Source organism: Microcebus murinus, chromosome 20, assembly GCF_040939455.1.
Source record: "Microcebus murinus isolate Inina chromosome 20, M.murinus_Inina_mat1.0, whole genome shotgun sequence".
NCBI lineage: Eukaryota > Metazoa > Chordata > Mammalia > Primates > Cheirogaleidae > Microcebus > Microcebus murinus.
In genome coordinates, this window is record NC_134123.1 from 24719669 (window position 1) to 24737167 (window position 17499).

The window sequence follows — 17499 nt, forward strand, 5'->3', positions numbered from 1 at the left end:
AAATTTAATGGACACAAGATCACAATTACTTGACTGATGTGAAGCTTCTGGAAAGCTTTCTTGCCACACAGATAAGGAAAGTCAGCAAGGAAACAAAGCTTATATACATCATAAAGATTCCAAGCTGTAGCTGACAGACCCTGCAATAAAATGTAGCCAAAAGCAACCATGTTTTAATCCAGAAACAAGATTTTTTTTAAGAGTTTCTAATTTCTTTCTACAAGCAAATGACCAGGACTGCCAAGAATCCTCTCAAAAATATCAGCCTGCGGACTATGTTCCTATGAACTCACTTCTGCTGAAGTAACCAAAGTGACCACTTTGCCTAATTTATTTCATTTTCCCAGTAAACTAATCTTCACTCCTGTGCACACCACTGAGGCAAGATTCCACTTTACCAAAATGAACAAAGTCCCAAAGTGCTGAGCCTAGGTTTTGGTAAATAATTATTATGGTAGTGATATCTTTATGTTTAGATTCCCATGCTCCTTTTAACATATATTCAAATTAGAAATGGAAATTCTCTCTTAAGATACCACTCCCCTTTAGAGAACTTTATACCTCCAGGGCAGCCCAAATAGCACTGAGCACACTCTGGGAAGCCACAATGGTGGCTCTCCACCCCCAGAATCTGGGCTGGCTTTACCAGCCTCCCAAGCCTGTAATTGGATTATAAATGATAATAATATGGTATATTCAACTCAATAATATGGTATACTCAAAGTTAACGGGCTTAAATTTGGATTAGGGAAGTTTTGAATTACTTTTTTTAATTAGGCTATCCTTTACTAATTCCTTTCTATGTGGTGGACATATGGCTATTCAAGCAAATCTGTATGAACTAGATTTTATAGATGAAGCTCACAGCATGCTGAGAAACACAACCAAGATCACATAGCTTGTAAGTAGCAGAGCTGGGTTCTGAATACGTATCCAGACTCTATTTTACCATGTCTACTGACTCTATGAACCTGGCTATACTCAGTCTCAGAGCTTTCCATCATGTGAAATATCATGAACACAACCTCTAAAGATCTTATTAGCTATGAAGTGATGTCACTGCATCTTAAGAGAACTGCCCTTTATGTAGTTAAAAAAGATTTCTGTAGAAATACCCAATCCACTGGAAAAAAAAAAAAAAAAGATTTCTGACCAACTGTGGAATACCCCCTGAAGAGAGGATTAACACAACAACATCTGAGAGAAAGCTTCTACCCACAGGAAAAAAGTAGGTGGCTCCCTACCTGGCTTTCTGAGGTACTAACTCTTGGACATGACAGCTCGTGTTTCGCAGGTCATATACGAGAATTGAACCATTAGCCAGTCCAGCATAGATGTGATTATTCTCATCAAGACACCAACAACAGCTCCAGACAGGACGTCCAGCATTGTAAGTCTGGACCACAGTATTTGTCTCCAGGCTGTGGAATTATAAGAGACTTTTAAAACTATGCATTGAGAAAGTCAAATACATGACAAGACATATAAAAATTATTTAAATGATAAATAATCCTTATTGAGAAAACACCCCCACACCCAAACTATCTGGGTTCCCAATTTCCCCTAGGGACTGCCCAGATAGCCCTTTTAAATTCGAAAACATCTGTTTTGGGGGCCATAGGTTTTCCTCTTAAGCTATAAGGAAGTAAAAGAGTAAGTTAAAGAGACATACAAACAATACATTCCCCACTCTACTCCTGTGACCTTCTAGATAGTTACCTACCACACAGGTAATCAATACTGTGTTTCCCCGAAAATAAGACCTACCCATAAAATAAGCCCTAGCAGGATTTCTAAGCATTTGCACAATATAAGCTCTACCCCAAAAATAAGACCTAGTGATGGGCATGGCTATGCAGTGTATCTGCACAACCCATGCATTTCCTCGCAGAACGGTAAAGAAGATGAGCAGCCCTTCTCATCTGCCCCATCGTGACAGCTACTATCCCAGAGGTGACCGGAAAGGTGTGGGCAGCCCCACCCACAAGGTCAGCTCCCCCTGTCAGGTCCTGGCCACCCTGTGCGTGCTGCAAGCTGAGGCTTTGAGGGGAAAATAACACATCCCCTGAAAATAAGCCCTAGGGCGTCTTCTTGAGGAAAAATGAATATAAGACCCTGTCTTATTCTCAGAGAAGCACGGTATATAATGTAAGAAAATACATATCAGAAAAAATAAACTATCAAACCACCAAAGGTAATCATTAATAACACTTTGGCATTTAGTATTTCCCCCCTATTTTTAAAATAATACTTTTGGGCTGGGCACCATGGCTAATGCCTGTAATCCTAGCACTCTGTGAGACCAAGATGAGAGGATCACTTGAGCTCAGGAGTTTGAGACGAGCTGAATAAGCAAGACCCCGTCTCCACCAATAACAGAAAAAATTAGCCAGGTGTGGTGGTGCATGCCAACTACTTGGGAGGCTGAGACAGAAGGATCACTTGAGCCCAGGAGTTTAAGGTTGCTGTGAGCCATGATCATACCACTGCACTCTATCCGGGACAACAGAGCAAGACTCTGTCTCAAAAAACAAACAAACCCAACACTTCTTCAAAAAAACACAGCATATATATAAATATAAAACATAATGTTTCATTGAGTTTCTGGCCAAAAGTAAGCTCAAGCATTCACTGAAAAGCCAAAAGCCTAATCAGTCCTGATAGTGCTATCAGGATGTCCCTTAGATTTAGCTGCAGAAATTAAATAGGAACCCAACTATCAGACGTCTAATCATGACTACTTTTGAAAAGTTAAAGGCATGGAACACTCTCAGATCTGCCTCAATGTACTTGTAGAGCATGTGAAAGATAAAATGCCCTAACCAAGAGAGGATGTGCAGGAAGTCATTATGGTACCCAAGGGCAGTGAGTATTTGGTGAACATTTCTGTTAGGCAGAATTACCCAGGTAATAGGCCAGGAATAAGCACTTGCAACCTGGTATGGAGACACCATGATGTCAGATACCATGGCTCTCTCCATATTGTCATTCTACCATCTCTAGAGTTTTACTCTCATCTGCATGGTTTAAGACATACTCAGTAACACATAAAATTTTAAAGAAAGAGGATACTACACATAGTTTTGAACCTGCTGTGTCCACTTTCTTTTTTTTATTTTCTTTTTTGGGTTTGCTTTTAAGGAAGTGGAAGTGGATGTCCACTTTTAAATAAAAAAGAAAACAATGCCTTAGACCAAAAAAGAGAGCTAAGGCCATCATAACACTGATACTAATTCCATTCTGCTCAACATCAGGCAGCTAAGTCCCCATCTTCCTCTCCAATCACTCACCTGGTCAGTTTAATAGTATGGTCTAGAGAAGCAGAGAGTAGTAAGCCTTTGGATCGATTGCTGAAAGCCAGCCCTCGGATCTGTTTGCCATGCATCGGAACGTACTGACTGCTTTTCATGTTGGCAGTACTCAACATCTTAACACCAAAGCCTGCCAAAGATGAGAGAGTATGAAACAGATCACTGAAATTCAACTTAAGGCAAACTATCTCTTCAAGTAGCTCCTTTGTCTATTTTTCTTGGCATGTAAGTCCTCGGGAAAGAGCTGGTCAAACAAAGAAAATAAAAATTCCCTAGTGTTAAATTATGTATTTTAAAAAGTATAATCTGGCCAGGCCTGGTGGCTCACACCTGTAATCCTAGCACTGTGGGAGGCCGAGGCAGGAGCACTGCTTGAGCTCAGGAGTTCAAAACCAGCCTGAGCATGAGTGAGACCCTGTCTCTATCAAAAATAGAAAGAAATTAGCCAAATAACTAAAAATAGAAAAAATCAGCTGGGCATGGTGGCATGTGCCTGTAGTCCCAACTACCCAGGATGCTGAGGCAGGAGGATTGCTTGAGCCCAGGAGTTTAAGGATGCTGTTGAGTTAGGATGACGCCACAGCACTCCAGCCCAGAAAAGAGAGGGAGACACTGTCTCAAAAAAAAAAAAAAAAAGTATAATTCAGGCCGTGTGCGGTGGCTCACGCCTGTAATCCTAGCACTCTGGGAGGCCGAGGCGGGCGGATTGCTCGAGGTCAGGAGTTCGAAACCAGCCTGAGCAAGAGCGAGACCCCGTCTCTACTATAAATAGGAAGAAATTTATTGGCCAAGTAATAAATATAGAAAAAATTAGCCGGGCATGGTGGTACATGCCTGTAGTCCCAGCTACTCGGGAGGCTGAGGCAGGAGGATTGCTTGAGCCCAGGAGTTTGAGGTTGCTGTGAGCTAGGCTGATGCCATGGCACTCACTCTAGCCAGGGCAACAGAGTTAGACTCTGTCTCAAAAAAAAAAAAAAAAAAAAAAGTATAATCCATTCCAAATGTCCATCAACAGGTAAATGGATGAACAAATCTAGGGTACCTACACACAATGAAATACTAACTATTGATATATACTATAAAAAAATATGCTGAGAGAAGTCAAACCAAAAAGAGTAATCTGTATGATTCCATTTACATAACATTCTAAAAAAATGCAACATAATCTACAGTGACAAAAAGCAGATCAGTAGTAGCCTGGGGATGGTGAAAGGAGGGAGGAACAAGTGGAAAGAATTATAAAAAGATATAAGAAAACTTTTGGGGATGACATATCCATTATCCTTATTATAGTGACAAGTTTCAGGGGTATATACATTTGAAAACTCATCAAATTGTATACTTCAAATATGTACAGTTTGTTGTATGTCAATTACTCTTCAATAAAACTGTTGAGTGAGAGAGAGAGAGAATATGAGCAAGAATACTCCCTCCAGGCAAGGTGCAGTGGCTCACATCTGTAATCCTAGCACTTTTGGAGGTCGATGTGGAAGGATCGATTGCTTGAGGCCAGGAGTTTAAGACTAGCTTGGGCAAAATAATGAGGTCTACAAAAATTAAAAAAATAGTAAGACCTATCTACAATTAAAAAGTTAGTCAGGCATGGTGGTAGACGCATGTAGTCCTAGTTACTTGGGAGGCTGAGCAAGGAGGATTGCTTGAGCTCAATAGTTTGTGGTTGCACTGAGCTAATATAATTGTGCTACTGGTGCTCTAGCCTGTATGACAGTGAAACGCTGTCTCAAGGAAAAAAAAAAAAAAAAAGGAAAACTCCAATCAATCAGTTATCATACCCTAGTAAGAGAATACTTTAAAAAGGACAAATTTTTGTCCACTACCCCACAATGTTACACATTGACTGGGTACTTGAAATATCATCTTTCATTTAATTTCAGGCAGAAATGCTGCCTACCACGCTTAGTCAGATTTATTTTCACTAAGTATCTATTATTACCTGAGTTATTAAAAAAAGGAATAATTTATCAAATCCTAGATTCTAAGTATCCTTCGGATTCTCCAAGGAACCAAGTAGGAGAAAGTTTAATGTTATCTTCTGAGGCAGAATTAGCAGAGTCAGACAGACAAAAAGGGAGACTATAGGCTTTAAATGAATACGAGATGAATAAATGCCTACCCAATAAGGGAAACAAGGACAAATTAGCAAAAGAAGAATATCAAGCAGAGCCGGCTGTGCAGACTTGACTGGACACTAAGAAAAAAGGAACGGAACATGCACCCAATTTGGAGAGCATTAGAAGAAACAATATTTTTCCGATTTGTGAAAAAGGTTTTATTTGATAATAAACCTTTTTATTAAAAACTCAGACAAGAGGCCAGGCGCGGTGGCTCACGCCTGTAATCCTAGCACTTTGGGAGGCCGAGGCGGGCGGATTGCTCAAGGTCAGGAGTTTGAAACCAGCCTGAGCGAGACCTCGTCTCTACCAAAAATAGAAAGAAATTAATTGACCAACTAAAAATATATATAGAAAAAAATGAGCCGGGTATGATGGCGCATGCCTGTAGTCCCAGCTACTTGGGAGGCTGAGGCAGGAGGATCGCTTGAGCCCAGGAGATTGAGGTTGCTGTGAGCGAGGCTGATGCCATGGCACTCACTCTAGCCTGGGCAACAAAGTGAGACTCTGTCTCAAAAAAAAAAAACAAAAAAAAAAACCTCAGACAAGATATAGGAACATTATAAATAATCCTTTTACTTTCCTCTCAAGTGAAGGATACTCCCAATAGCATTTCAACTCATAGCTAATATCAGTGAATAGAGAAATATATGATAGTCTAAGGATTCCACTCCCAACCCTTCATATACCTAAGTTTGGAGGACATAGTTTTGAAGCATTTGAATGGAACTTCTAAGTGGGGAAACAGAGGAAATCAGTCTGAAGCAAAGTGATCTCACAGTTGGCAGAAATCCTATGGGGAAGACAGTAGAAAGAAACGTCTGCAACATTTAGAAATGACTTAATTGGACATGTGAAAAGATTTGGTTTTCAACACTAAGACAATCTAAATTTAAGCTTAAAAAGCACAAAATATGGTAAGAGAAGAAATTAACATATTATAGTATTAATAATCAATGTACTCCCCAAATCCTCTTAAAAATATCAGTTCAGGCTGGGCACAGTGGCTCGCGCATATAATCCTAGCACTCTGGGAGGCAAATGCATGTGGCTCGCTCAAGGTCAGGAGTTCGAAACCAGCCTGAGCAAGAGCAAGACCCCATCTCTACTAAAAATAGAAACAAATTAATTGGCCAACTAAAAATATATAGAAAAAATTAGCTGGGCATGGTGGCACATGCCTGTAGTCCCAGCTACTCAGGAGGCTGAGGCAAAAGGATTGCTTCAGCCCAGGAGTTTGAGGTTGCTGTGAGCTAGGCTGACATCATGGCACTCTAGCAGGGACAAGAGACTCTTTTTTTTTTTTTTTTTGAGAACAATCAATTCAAATAGTATTGAAAATAAGTATTAAATTTTGTTGAATTTGAATTAGCCCTTGGGTAGCCACTTTGAATTAGCCCTTAGGTAGTATTTTGTCAAACATTTCCAGTCTAAGATGAATCTGTGAGTTGAGTGGGACATACAGGGAGTGAAGTTCTTCTCCTTGTACTATACCAGTAACCTAACCTTCCAAGTACCTCGTCTGCTTTACCATGGTTGTGAGTATTTCCACCCTCCTGATGAATAAATTTACAGAACCACCACCCTCAATTACCTGTATTAACAGGGAACAGACAGGAAAAGGGGATCTGGTGGGCTGTGGCCAGTATTCACCTACTATTGAGTCCTGAATTCTTCAAAAACAGAGAGGAAAGAAATAAATGGAGTCCAATACTGAACACAAAAGCTGAAGTTCTGGACTGTTTACCTGGAAGGAAGGAGGCCTGAGGAGAAGGCTGCGACACAACCAGGCAGCTCAGAGCATTGGAGTATGCCATGATTCGGCAGTTTCCTGTCTGAGACACTGTGAGGGTCTTCTGGAAGTGGTACTTGTGCTGACCCTGGCTCAGGGGCAAGCACCTCAGGATATGTGCTTGGGAGCCACTGGGTTGCTGCACAACCTGATCCTGACGCTGCACAACAAGTTTTTGCAAGTCCTAAAACGAAAAACATTTTATAAATGCAAAGCTTTTTCCTTTGACATTCCCCTAAAGCACAATTCCTTGATCTGATACAAGAAGATTTCTTATCCTTTATGTGAAAATGTTAATGCAAATAGAGAACTGCTGAGTTTTCACAGTACTTTGATAAACAACTGAAATAAGGAGCACACAGAACCATAAGATATTAGGGTTCAAAGTCCTTAATGGTCATTTTGTCCAAAGTTCTTATTTTATGGGTAAACTCAGGGAGTAAAAGTTGATTTAAACAAGTCTAGAATTCTCATCTGCCTGTTTAATTTTTTTCCTAAAACTCGGGTTATAGATTTCATTATAAATTAACTTTTAGACAAATCAGAAATAAAGAGTTGATCATGTTTATTTCCTAAGTAACTTGGCAAATCCTATTTGTACTTGAAATGAACCTAAGTAATATTTAGATTCTTCAATTCCTAAAGTTCTTTGGGTTAGATAGGACAAACTTGGCCAGGCGCAGTGGCTCACGCCTATAATCCGAGCACTTTGGGAGGCCGAGGCGGGCGGATTGCTCAAGGTCAGGAGTTCAAAACCAGCCTGAGCAAGAGCGAGACCCCATCTCTACTATAAAAAAAATAGAAAGAAATTAATTGGCCAACTAATATATATATACATATATAAAATTAGCCGGGCATGGTGGCGCATGCCTGTAGTCCCAGCTGCTCGGGAGGCTGAGGCAGGAGGATTGCCTGGGCCCAGGAGTTTGAGGTTGCTGTGAGCTAGGCTGATGCCATGGCATTCACTCTAGCCTGGGCAACAAAGCGAGACTCTGTCTTAAAAAAAAAAAAGAAAAGAAAAAAAAGAAAGGACAAACTTACCTGAACACGGCTGTGAAGCTTACTGCACTCATCAGTGAGGACCTGAAGTTGGAGCCGGCACTGTGCCGATTCTAGCTCGGCCTGCTTTCTTAGCATCTGCTCTTTCTGGAGGGAACTAGAGGGGCAAAGTAAACAACAAGTGGGGATTAAGAAGGCTACATAAGACTTCCCATCAGGATGGCACGGAGCTGGGTGCGGCGCCTCACACCTATAATCTTAGCACTCTGGGAGGCCAAGGCAGGTGACTGCCTGAGGCCAATTCAAGACCAGCCTAAGCAAGAGCAAGACCCTGTCTTCACAAAAAATAGAAAAATTAGCTGGGCATGGTGGTGCTCACCTGTAGTCCCAGTTTCTAGGGAGGCTGAGGCAGGAGGATTGCTTGAGCCCAGGAGTCTGAGGTTGCAGTGAGTTATCATGACATCACTGCACTCTAGCCTGGCTGTGATAGAGCAAAACCCTCTCTCTCTCAAAAATAAACATATAGTAAGTTTATACATACCTTGCTGAAAATATGTCATGAAAGCGAATAAAATATAAGACAAAAAATCTCTCAAGTCTAGAAACACTACAGAAGAATAGCATGTAGGACTGAACTCATGAGCCTACTGGGCTCTGGTGTTAAGCAAACACTAGAATAGTTAGGAATTTAACTCCTACTAGGGAATGGGGACTAAAAATGCCATAGGCAAAATGAGGGAAATAGAACCAACTCAGTGCTTGCTTGACCTAAGGCAAATTATAAAAAGTTAAACTGATACGTTAAAAGATCAAGGTTATCTGTTAGATTAAAAGAAAATAAGCTGTTGGTTGTTCACAAGAGAGACTCAAATAATGTATACAGAAAAGGCTGAAGTTAAAAAGAAAGTATATACCAAGCAAATGCTAACAAAAAAAACCCAACTAGAACTATAGAAAAAGCATAAATAGGCATAAAACAGAACAATGTATCATAGGAGGACACATTCACCAAGAATAGCAATCATGAATTTGTATGCACCTAAAAACAGTTTCAAAATATAAAATGTAAAGACCAAATTTCAGTCCAATAAGATACAAAAGAAAAAGGTCTGAAAACTAGAAAGAAGAGGTATTTATTTTCATGAAAAACTCAAGAGAACACAGTAACGCAGAAACTTTTAGTTTAGTAAGGCTGTTGGAATCAAAATCAAGAAAATAAGAGCAATGGCATCCCCCACATACCAGATGATAACTGATTAACCTAGGCAATGTGGTATATAGTCTATTGCTCCAAGACAACAAACCTGTATAGCGTAGCATGTTACTGTGCTGAATACTGTAGGCAACTATAACACAATTATAAAGGTGGGTATTTTTATTCTTTAATGTTCTTAAAGCATATTTTTTTGAGACAGAGTCTCGCTTTGTTGCCCAGGCTAGAGTGAGTGCTGTGGCATCAGCCTAGCTCACAGCAACCTCAAACTCCTGGGCTCAAGCGATCTTACTGGCTCAGCCTCCAGAGTAGCTGAGACTACAGGCATGCACCACCCTGCCCGGCTAATTTTTTCTATATATATTAGTTGGCCAATTAATTTATTTCTATTTATAGTAGAGATGGGATCTCACTCTTGCTCAGGCTGGTTTCGAACTCCTGACCTTGAGCAATCCGCACACCTCGGCCTCCCAGAGTGCTAGGATTACAGGTGTGAGCCATCGTGCCTGGCCCTCAAAGCATATTTTAAGTGGTGTTATTAACAATCATCCATGGGCTTCCAAAATCTTGATAATTTTTTTGGATTGCACCGCATGTGCAAAGTTTACCTTATTGAGTCTTCAGAGTAGAAAGCTGTTCTAGTGGGGGACCAGGAACATAAGAAGCAAAAATGGCAACAGTTAAGTGACATGCCAGATTCTAATTGCAACGCTATATGGAGCACAAACCATGTAGACATCCTTCAGAAGATGATCAGACATAGAAATATAAACAACAGTGTGAGACAGACTGCCAAGGATCCCCAGAGACCCCAAGTCACAAATCAAGTAAACCCTAAGAGTTACTCTGACCTCCTTTTCCAGATGTGCCTACAAAGAACTAAAAGGGAACACTGCAGCTAGGAACACTCTACTCTCACCACCTACCTTTTCATGCGTTCCTGTTCACTAGTGTCCAAAGCTCTCAGGGTTCGGGCATAAAGCACAACGATGTCATTATGCTTGGCTTTTTTGTTGCACTAAAGAGGACAAAAGGACACAATTAGTGTAGTGCTAGGAATTCTCCTGACTTAACATGTGGGTCATTACCTATGGTCCTTACCTGGGGACATTTTCGTGCTTGTCCTTTGAGCCACTTAGAAATGCAACTATACCCAAAGAGGTGCCCACAGCGTAATGCTGAGAGCCGGTGGTCCCCAGCATTGGTCCACTGTTCCAAACATATTGTGCAGGTTTCCCCTTCTTCTTCATCCATAGAAGCAGAAGGTGGAAGAGCATTGGGCTTCTGGGGAGACTGCCGGTGGATGGAAACCAGAATACATTCAAATTAGAAAAAATACAAAATCAATCTTGAAGAGGATGTGCAACTCTTACATCAAATTAACAAAAGAGCACAGAAACAATACAAACCTAACTGAAAAGGCTTCAGAAAAACTGCAACATCTGTGAATCACTTATTCTTTCTAGAATGCAATCTGGCAAAATGTAATACAAGCTATGAAAATACTACTACTTTGTGTTCCTATGAAATTCTTATCTTTTTCTTCATTCAAATAAAGAAAAGCAGCCGGGCGCGATGGCTCACGCCTGTAATCCTAGCTCTCTGGGAGGCCGAGGCGGGCGGATTGCTCAAGGTCAGGAGTTCAAAACCAGCCTGAGCAAGAGCGAGACCCCGTCTCTACTATAAATAGAAATAAATTAATTGGCCAACTGATATGTATATAAAAAATTAGCCGGGCATGGTGGCGCATGCCTGTAGTCCCAGCTACTCGGGAGGCTGAGGCAGAAGGATCGCTCGAGCCCAGGAGTGTGAGGTTGCTGTGAGCTAGGCTGATGCCACGGCACTCACTCTAGCCTGGACAACAAAGCGAGACTCTGTCTCAAAAAAAAAAATAAAAAAAATAAAATAAAATAAAATAAAAAATAAAAAAATAAAGAAAAGCAGCTATCTGTACAAAGATATAAAAAACAAAGAAACCCTAGCAACTTCCAAAATAACCAAAAACGGGGAATAATAGGTTCATTATACATTCAAAATTAGGTTCATTATCAACTAAGGTAGCTCTAAAATATTTAGCTCATCTGAATCAGATGGAAAAAAACAAAGGAAACAGAGAAAGGATATAAACAGCTTATAAGGAATACAATGGTCAATAAAGAAACTATTTTTCATGTGTTAGATTGGTAAAAGTTGATGTCTGATGACACCAAGCACTGTTGAGGGTAAAGGAGAAATGAACATGCTTACATACTGTTGCACAGTATGTAAAGTAAGTAAGTAAAAAGTGGCACAAATTTATAGACAGCAACTGGTGCTATCTATCAAAATTAAAACACATATCTTTTCTTTGCCATAGCAATCTCTCCATTACAAATATACCCCATGGATATACAGCTGTGTGTTGCTTAACAACAGAGATACATTCTGAGAAATGCATCAGGTGATTTGTTATGTGAACATAAGAATATACTTACACAAATCTAGATGGTGCAGCCTACCACACACCTAGGCCACAAACCTGTACAACATGACACTGTACTGAATACTCTAGGCAACTGCAACACAACGGTAAGTATTTGTGTTATCTAAATATATGTAAACATAGAAAAATACGGTATCATCATTTTATGGGACCACCATTATATATGTGGTACAATACTGACCGAAATGTCGTTATGTACTGCATGATTGCAGTCAAAAATATTTGCTAAGAAAATTGTACAAGGGTGTTCAGTGCATTATGACTTGTATCAGGGAAAAAAAGAAGAGGAAGGAACAACTATGGTATACATAACAAGGAAAGAGTTTATTAAAAATGCATTCATATGATGGAATACTACATAGCTATTAATAAGAACAAGATTCAACTTTATATACTGAAAAGAGAAACCTCTCCAAGATGTAATAAGCTGGGAAAAAAGAGCCAAATGCAGATGATATAATCTCTTTTGCATAAACTTATTATTTATTTTGATTTTTTTATTTTGTGTAAATTTAAAAATAAGAACATTTAAACACACAGATTTACATGTAAACGTTTTTCCAGATAGAAGAAATACAGAGAGAGCATACAGAAACATGCAAAAAATAGAAAAATGATGTTTTGAGATTGGCAGGATTCACAGCAGATTTAAGTAACTCATATAGGCCAGGCGAGGTGGCTCACGCCTGTAATCCTAGCACTCTGGGAGGCCGAGGCAGGCGGATTGCTCCAGGTCAGGAGTTCGAAACTAGTCTGAGCAAGAGCAAGACCCTGTCTCTACTATAAATAGAAAGAAATTAATTGGCCAACTAATATACATAAAGAAAAAATTAGCCGGGCATGGTGGCGCATGCCTGTAGTCCCAGCTACTTGGGAGGCTGGGGCAGGAGGATCGCTTGAGCCCAGGGGTCTGAGGTTGCTGTGAGCTAGGCTGACGCCACGGCTCTCACTCTAGCCTGGGCAACAAAGTGAGACTCTGTCTCAAAAAAAAAAAAAGTAACTCATATAAAGGACCATAATGTGTAGGTGTTATTTTTAAAGATAAAAATTATTTATCAAATAATCATCATATTCTGCTTCATAGTCTATATATAAAGTACATTCATATCAACTTTTTTTTTTTGAGACAGTCTCACTTTGTTGCCCAGGCTAGAGTGAGTGCCGTGGCATCAGCCTAGCTCACAGCAACCTCAAACCCCTGGGCTCAAGCAATCCTACTGCCTCAGCCTCCCAAGTAGCTGGGACTACAGGCATGCGCCACCATGCCCGGCTAGTTTTTTCTATATATATATTAGTTGGCCAATTAATTTCTTTCTATTTATAGTAGAGACGGGGTCTCACTCTTGCTCAGGCTGGTTTTGAACTCCTGACCTCGAGCAATCCGCCTGCCCCAGCCTCCCAGAGTGCTAGGATTACAGGCGTGAGCCACTGCGCCTGGCCATATCAACTTTCAAAACTGATACTTAGCCGGGCGTGGTGGCTCACGCCTGTAATCCTAGCTCTCTGGGAGGCCGAGGCGGGCGGATTGCTCGAGGTCAGGAGTTCGAAACCAGCCTGAGCAAGAGCGAGACCCCGTCTCTACTATAAATAGAAAGAAACTAATTGGCCAACTAATATATATAGAAAAAATTAGCCGGGCATGGTGGCTCATGCCTGTAGTCCCAGCTACTTGGGAGGCTGAGACAGAAGGATCGCTTGAGCCCAGGAGTTTGAGGTTGCTGTGAGCTAGGCTGACGCCACGGCACTCACTCTAGCCTAGGCAACAAAGACTCTGTCTCAAAAAAAAAAAAACAAACAAACAAACAAAAAAAAAACTGATACTTAACCTTACTGAGTGGGCAGCACAGGTTATCCTCTACTCTACCCCCACATTTTTAAAAATTTTTATAAAATATAGAATGCTTCATGATTTTGTCTGTCATCCTTGCACAGGGGCCATGCTAATCTTCTCTGTATCGTTTCAATTTTAGTATATGTGCTGCTGAAGCAAGTACATCACTCCCTCATTTTTAAACTTAAGAGGAAGCAGTCACAAAAATAACGAGTCACTAGGACAGGATCCATACCTGGACCTCTTGCCTACAAAGCCTGCAAGATTTTCATTTTAACCTGCAGCCCCACTTTTAAATAAAAACCCAAATCTTTTATTTAAAAGAGTGTTCTTACTACCTGTTTGGGGAGGGTCTCGCCTCTACTGTCACATGTAACTTCTTGCTCTGCTACGGTATCTCCTGGATGCTCTGCCAAGTTGTTTCCTGAAATGGTAGGATACCTATCATTACCTAGGTAATACACAAAAGACGACTTAAGTCAAGAATGAGAACCTAGTAGGAGACAGCCTGACTCACTACGGCTATCCGTTTCTAATTGGTAGTGTACCTGCAAAGGGGATGACAATTTCCCCAACTAGCATCAGTGAATTTTTTTAAATTTTCTTTTCTTTTTTTTAGAAAGAATCTTGCTGGCTGGGTGCGGTGGCTCACACCTGTAATCCTAGCACTCTGGGAGGCCAAGGAAGGCAGATTGCTCAAGGTCAGGAGTTCGAAACCAGCCTGAGCAAGAGCAAGACCCCGTCTCTACTATAAATACAAAGAAATTAATTGGCCAACTGATATATATAGAAAAAATCAGCCGGGCATGGTGGCACATGCCTGTAGTCCCAGCTACTCAGGAGGCTGAGGCAGGAGGATCGCTTGAGCCTAGGAGTTTGAGGTTGCTGTGAGCTAGGCTGACGCCACGGCACTCTAGATTGGGCAACACAGTGAGACTCTGTCTCAAAAAAAAAAAAAAAAAGAATCTTGCTCTCTTGCCCTGGCTAGAGTGCCATGGTGTCAGCCCAGCTCACAACAACCTTGAACTCCTGGGCTCAAGCAACCCTCTGTGTTAGCCTCCTGAATAGCTGGGACTACAGGTGAGTGCCATCACACCTGGCTAATTTTTTCTATTTTTAGTAGAGACGGGGTCTTGCCCTTGCTCAGGCTGGTTTTGAACTCCTGAGCTCAAGCAATCCTCCTGCCTTGGCCTCCCAGAGTGCTTGGATTATAGGTGTGAGCCACCGTGACAAACCTTAACTTTCTTTGGATATTCTCAAACATGCATAAAAGTAGACAAAAAGGTATAGTTAACCCACAAGTATACATAACCCAATCTAGAAAGTAATCAATGTTTTGTGAATCTTGCTCCATTCCATTGTTTTCTTTTGGTTGGAATATTTAACAAAGCCTACAATGTCATTATACTTTTAAAAACTTTTAGGCCGGGCGCTGTGGCTCACGCCTGTAATCCTAGCTCTTGGGAGGCCGAGGCGGGTGGATTGCTCAAGGTCAGGAGTTCAAAACCAGCCTGAGCAAGAGCGAGACCCCGTCTCTACTATAAATAGAAAGAAATCAATTGGCCAACTGATATATATATATAAAAAATTAGCCGGGCATGGTGGCGCATGCCTGTAGTCCCAGCTACTCGGGAGGCTGAGGCAGAAGGATCGCTCGAGCCCAGGAGTTTGAGGTTGCTGTGAGCTAGGCTGACGCCACGGCACTCACTCTAGCCTGGACAACAAAGCGAGACTCTGTCTCAAAAAAAAAAAAAAAAAAACAAAAAACTTTTAAAACACTGATAAGGATTCTTTTTTTTTTTTTACATAAACACTATATCATTATACATAATAAATTAAACAACAATCCTCTAATACTATCTAATACTTAGACGTCCAGTTCATATTCAAAATTTCCCAATAGTTTTAAAGTTGTCCTTTACAGATTTATTTTAATCAGAATACAAAAAAAGGTCTCCACAATGAGCTTGACTATTAGGTCTCTTAAGTCTTTTTTCATTTTAATACAATTCTCCTTCACTTGTTTTTTTTCAATCCTTGTCACTGATATCTTGGGGAAATTTGGTCATTTGTCATATGAAATGTCCTACATCCTGGATTTGGCTGATTGCTTCTTGATGATATTGTTTAACTTTTATGTATAGCAAATTTAGAGTTGGGCAACCACCACCAAAATCCAATTTAAAATATTTCTATCAGCCAAAAAAAGATCCCTTATGCTCATTTAGAGTTATTTTCCATTTATTCCCGTAGCCCTAGGCAACCACTAATCTTGTTTCTATAGACTTGCCTTTCCTAGACATTTTATACAAGTGGAATCATGAAATATCTATGCTGGTTTACTGTTATATCAAACATTTGAAAATTTTGTGTAATGTTCTTTTATTGCTTCTAGATTTCAAAATACTCCCTACTCCTGGGTTTTATCACTCATGTATTCTTCTAACACTAGAATGGTTTCACTTTTTACATTAGATCTCTGATCTACTTGTAGTGTATCCTGGTTTATGGCATGAGGAATGAATCCAATTTTATTGTTGTCCAGTTAGCTATCCAGTTGTAACAACAGTACTAATTTAAATGTCTTTATCATCCCCACTGACTTGAGGTATTTCCTTTAAAATGCACTATATTTCCATATACATTTAAGTCTTTTTCTAGGTGTTCCATTTGTAGAATGTCTTACATTTTAGATTCAAATGATTACATCTGAGGTATTATTTACCTTGTTCCTCTGCCCCCTTCTCCTATAATCTGTGCAAACTGGTTATTAGAGTTAGAGCCTTGAGTAGATTCAAGGTTTGTTTTGTTTTGTGTGTTTTTTTCCTGTTGTTAACAGACTTCCTAGGTGGTATGAGTATTTCTGATTGCAGTAGAATAAGAGGCACAGAAGGTCTAGTGGTTCTACTTTTGCAAAATGCTGATTTTTTGTGTTTTAAAAACTTCCTTCATCAACTATTTGGTTATCCTGAATATAGTTTATACAAGAAGGCAAGACAAATGCTTGATCCTGTATTTTTTGTTTTTTTAGAGTAATGAATTGGGGGTTCTAACAACTTATGATAGCAATAAATGAAGTTTCTGAAAATTACACAACTATGTACTCACAGATTTTCATAGATTTAATATATTTCAGCCTATAATCCAAGAATTATTCTTTCTGATGCTCAAATCATGCCATTTAGCTGTCTAGAAGCCCTTTCAAGGTGGTTCCTGCACCTACTGACATAACTTTATGAGACCCAGACAGCTTCCTTGCTTTTTAGCACAATAAAATGTACTATGCTCATATCTTGTATATTTCCTATTCCAGACCTAGAAAGCCATTTCTCCAAGAAGTCCAGGTTTCTTTTAGTGGGAAAATGAGACCACACTCTGTGGTATTAGTGGGTTTTTAATTACACAGGACACCTACCTTAGGGGTCTCTGCCCACCTACTGTTAAATAATGTTCCACTTGCACAATACATAACCTTATACTAGGACTCAAAAGTGGCAGACTACACAGGGTGCTGAATTTGTAAAACTTTACTTTTCTTTCTTTTTTTTTTTTTGAGACAGAGTCTCGCTTTGTTGCCCAGGCTAGAGTGAGTGCCGTGGCGTCAGCCTAGCTCACAGCAACCTCAAACTCCTGGCTCAAGCAATCCTCCTGCCCCAGCCTCCTAAGTAGCTGGGACTACAGGCATTCGCCACCATGCCCGGCTAATTTTTTTTTTTGTATATATATTAGTTGGCCAATT

At 40.2% G+C, this 17499-nt stretch overlaps 1 protein-coding gene and 1 non-coding gene across 3 annotated transcripts in view; both read right to left on the minus strand.

The window, feature by feature from the left end:
* The window catches only part of RFWD3 (ring finger and WD repeat domain 3), a 40099-nt gene that overhangs the window by 6233 nt on the left and 16367 nt on the right, over positions 1-17499 (minus strand). Inside the window, exons 4-10 of one of the 2 annotated variants that reach the window (XM_075995795.1) lie at positions 14099-14184; positions 10549-10740; positions 10374-10465; positions 8277-8391; positions 7191-7419; positions 3291-3441; positions 1245-1421 (exon numbers count right to left, since the gene is read on the minus strand). In XM_075995795.1, coding sequence (XP_075851910.1) covers positions 1245-1421; positions 3291-3441; positions 7191-7419; positions 8277-8391; positions 10374-10465; positions 10549-10740; positions 14099-14184 — 1042 coding nt within the window. Of the gene's footprint in view, positions 1-1244; positions 1422-3290; positions 3442-7190; positions 7420-8276; positions 8392-10373; positions 10466-10548; positions 10744-14098; positions 14185-17499 lie in introns of both variants that reach the window. The other variant, XM_012772480.3, reaches the window with a different exon arrangement.
* On the minus strand, positions 13817-13923 carry LOC142862984 (U6 spliceosomal RNA). The gene has a single exon (XR_012913875.1). It is a non-coding gene; the product is annotated as a U6 spliceosomal RNA (small nuclear RNA).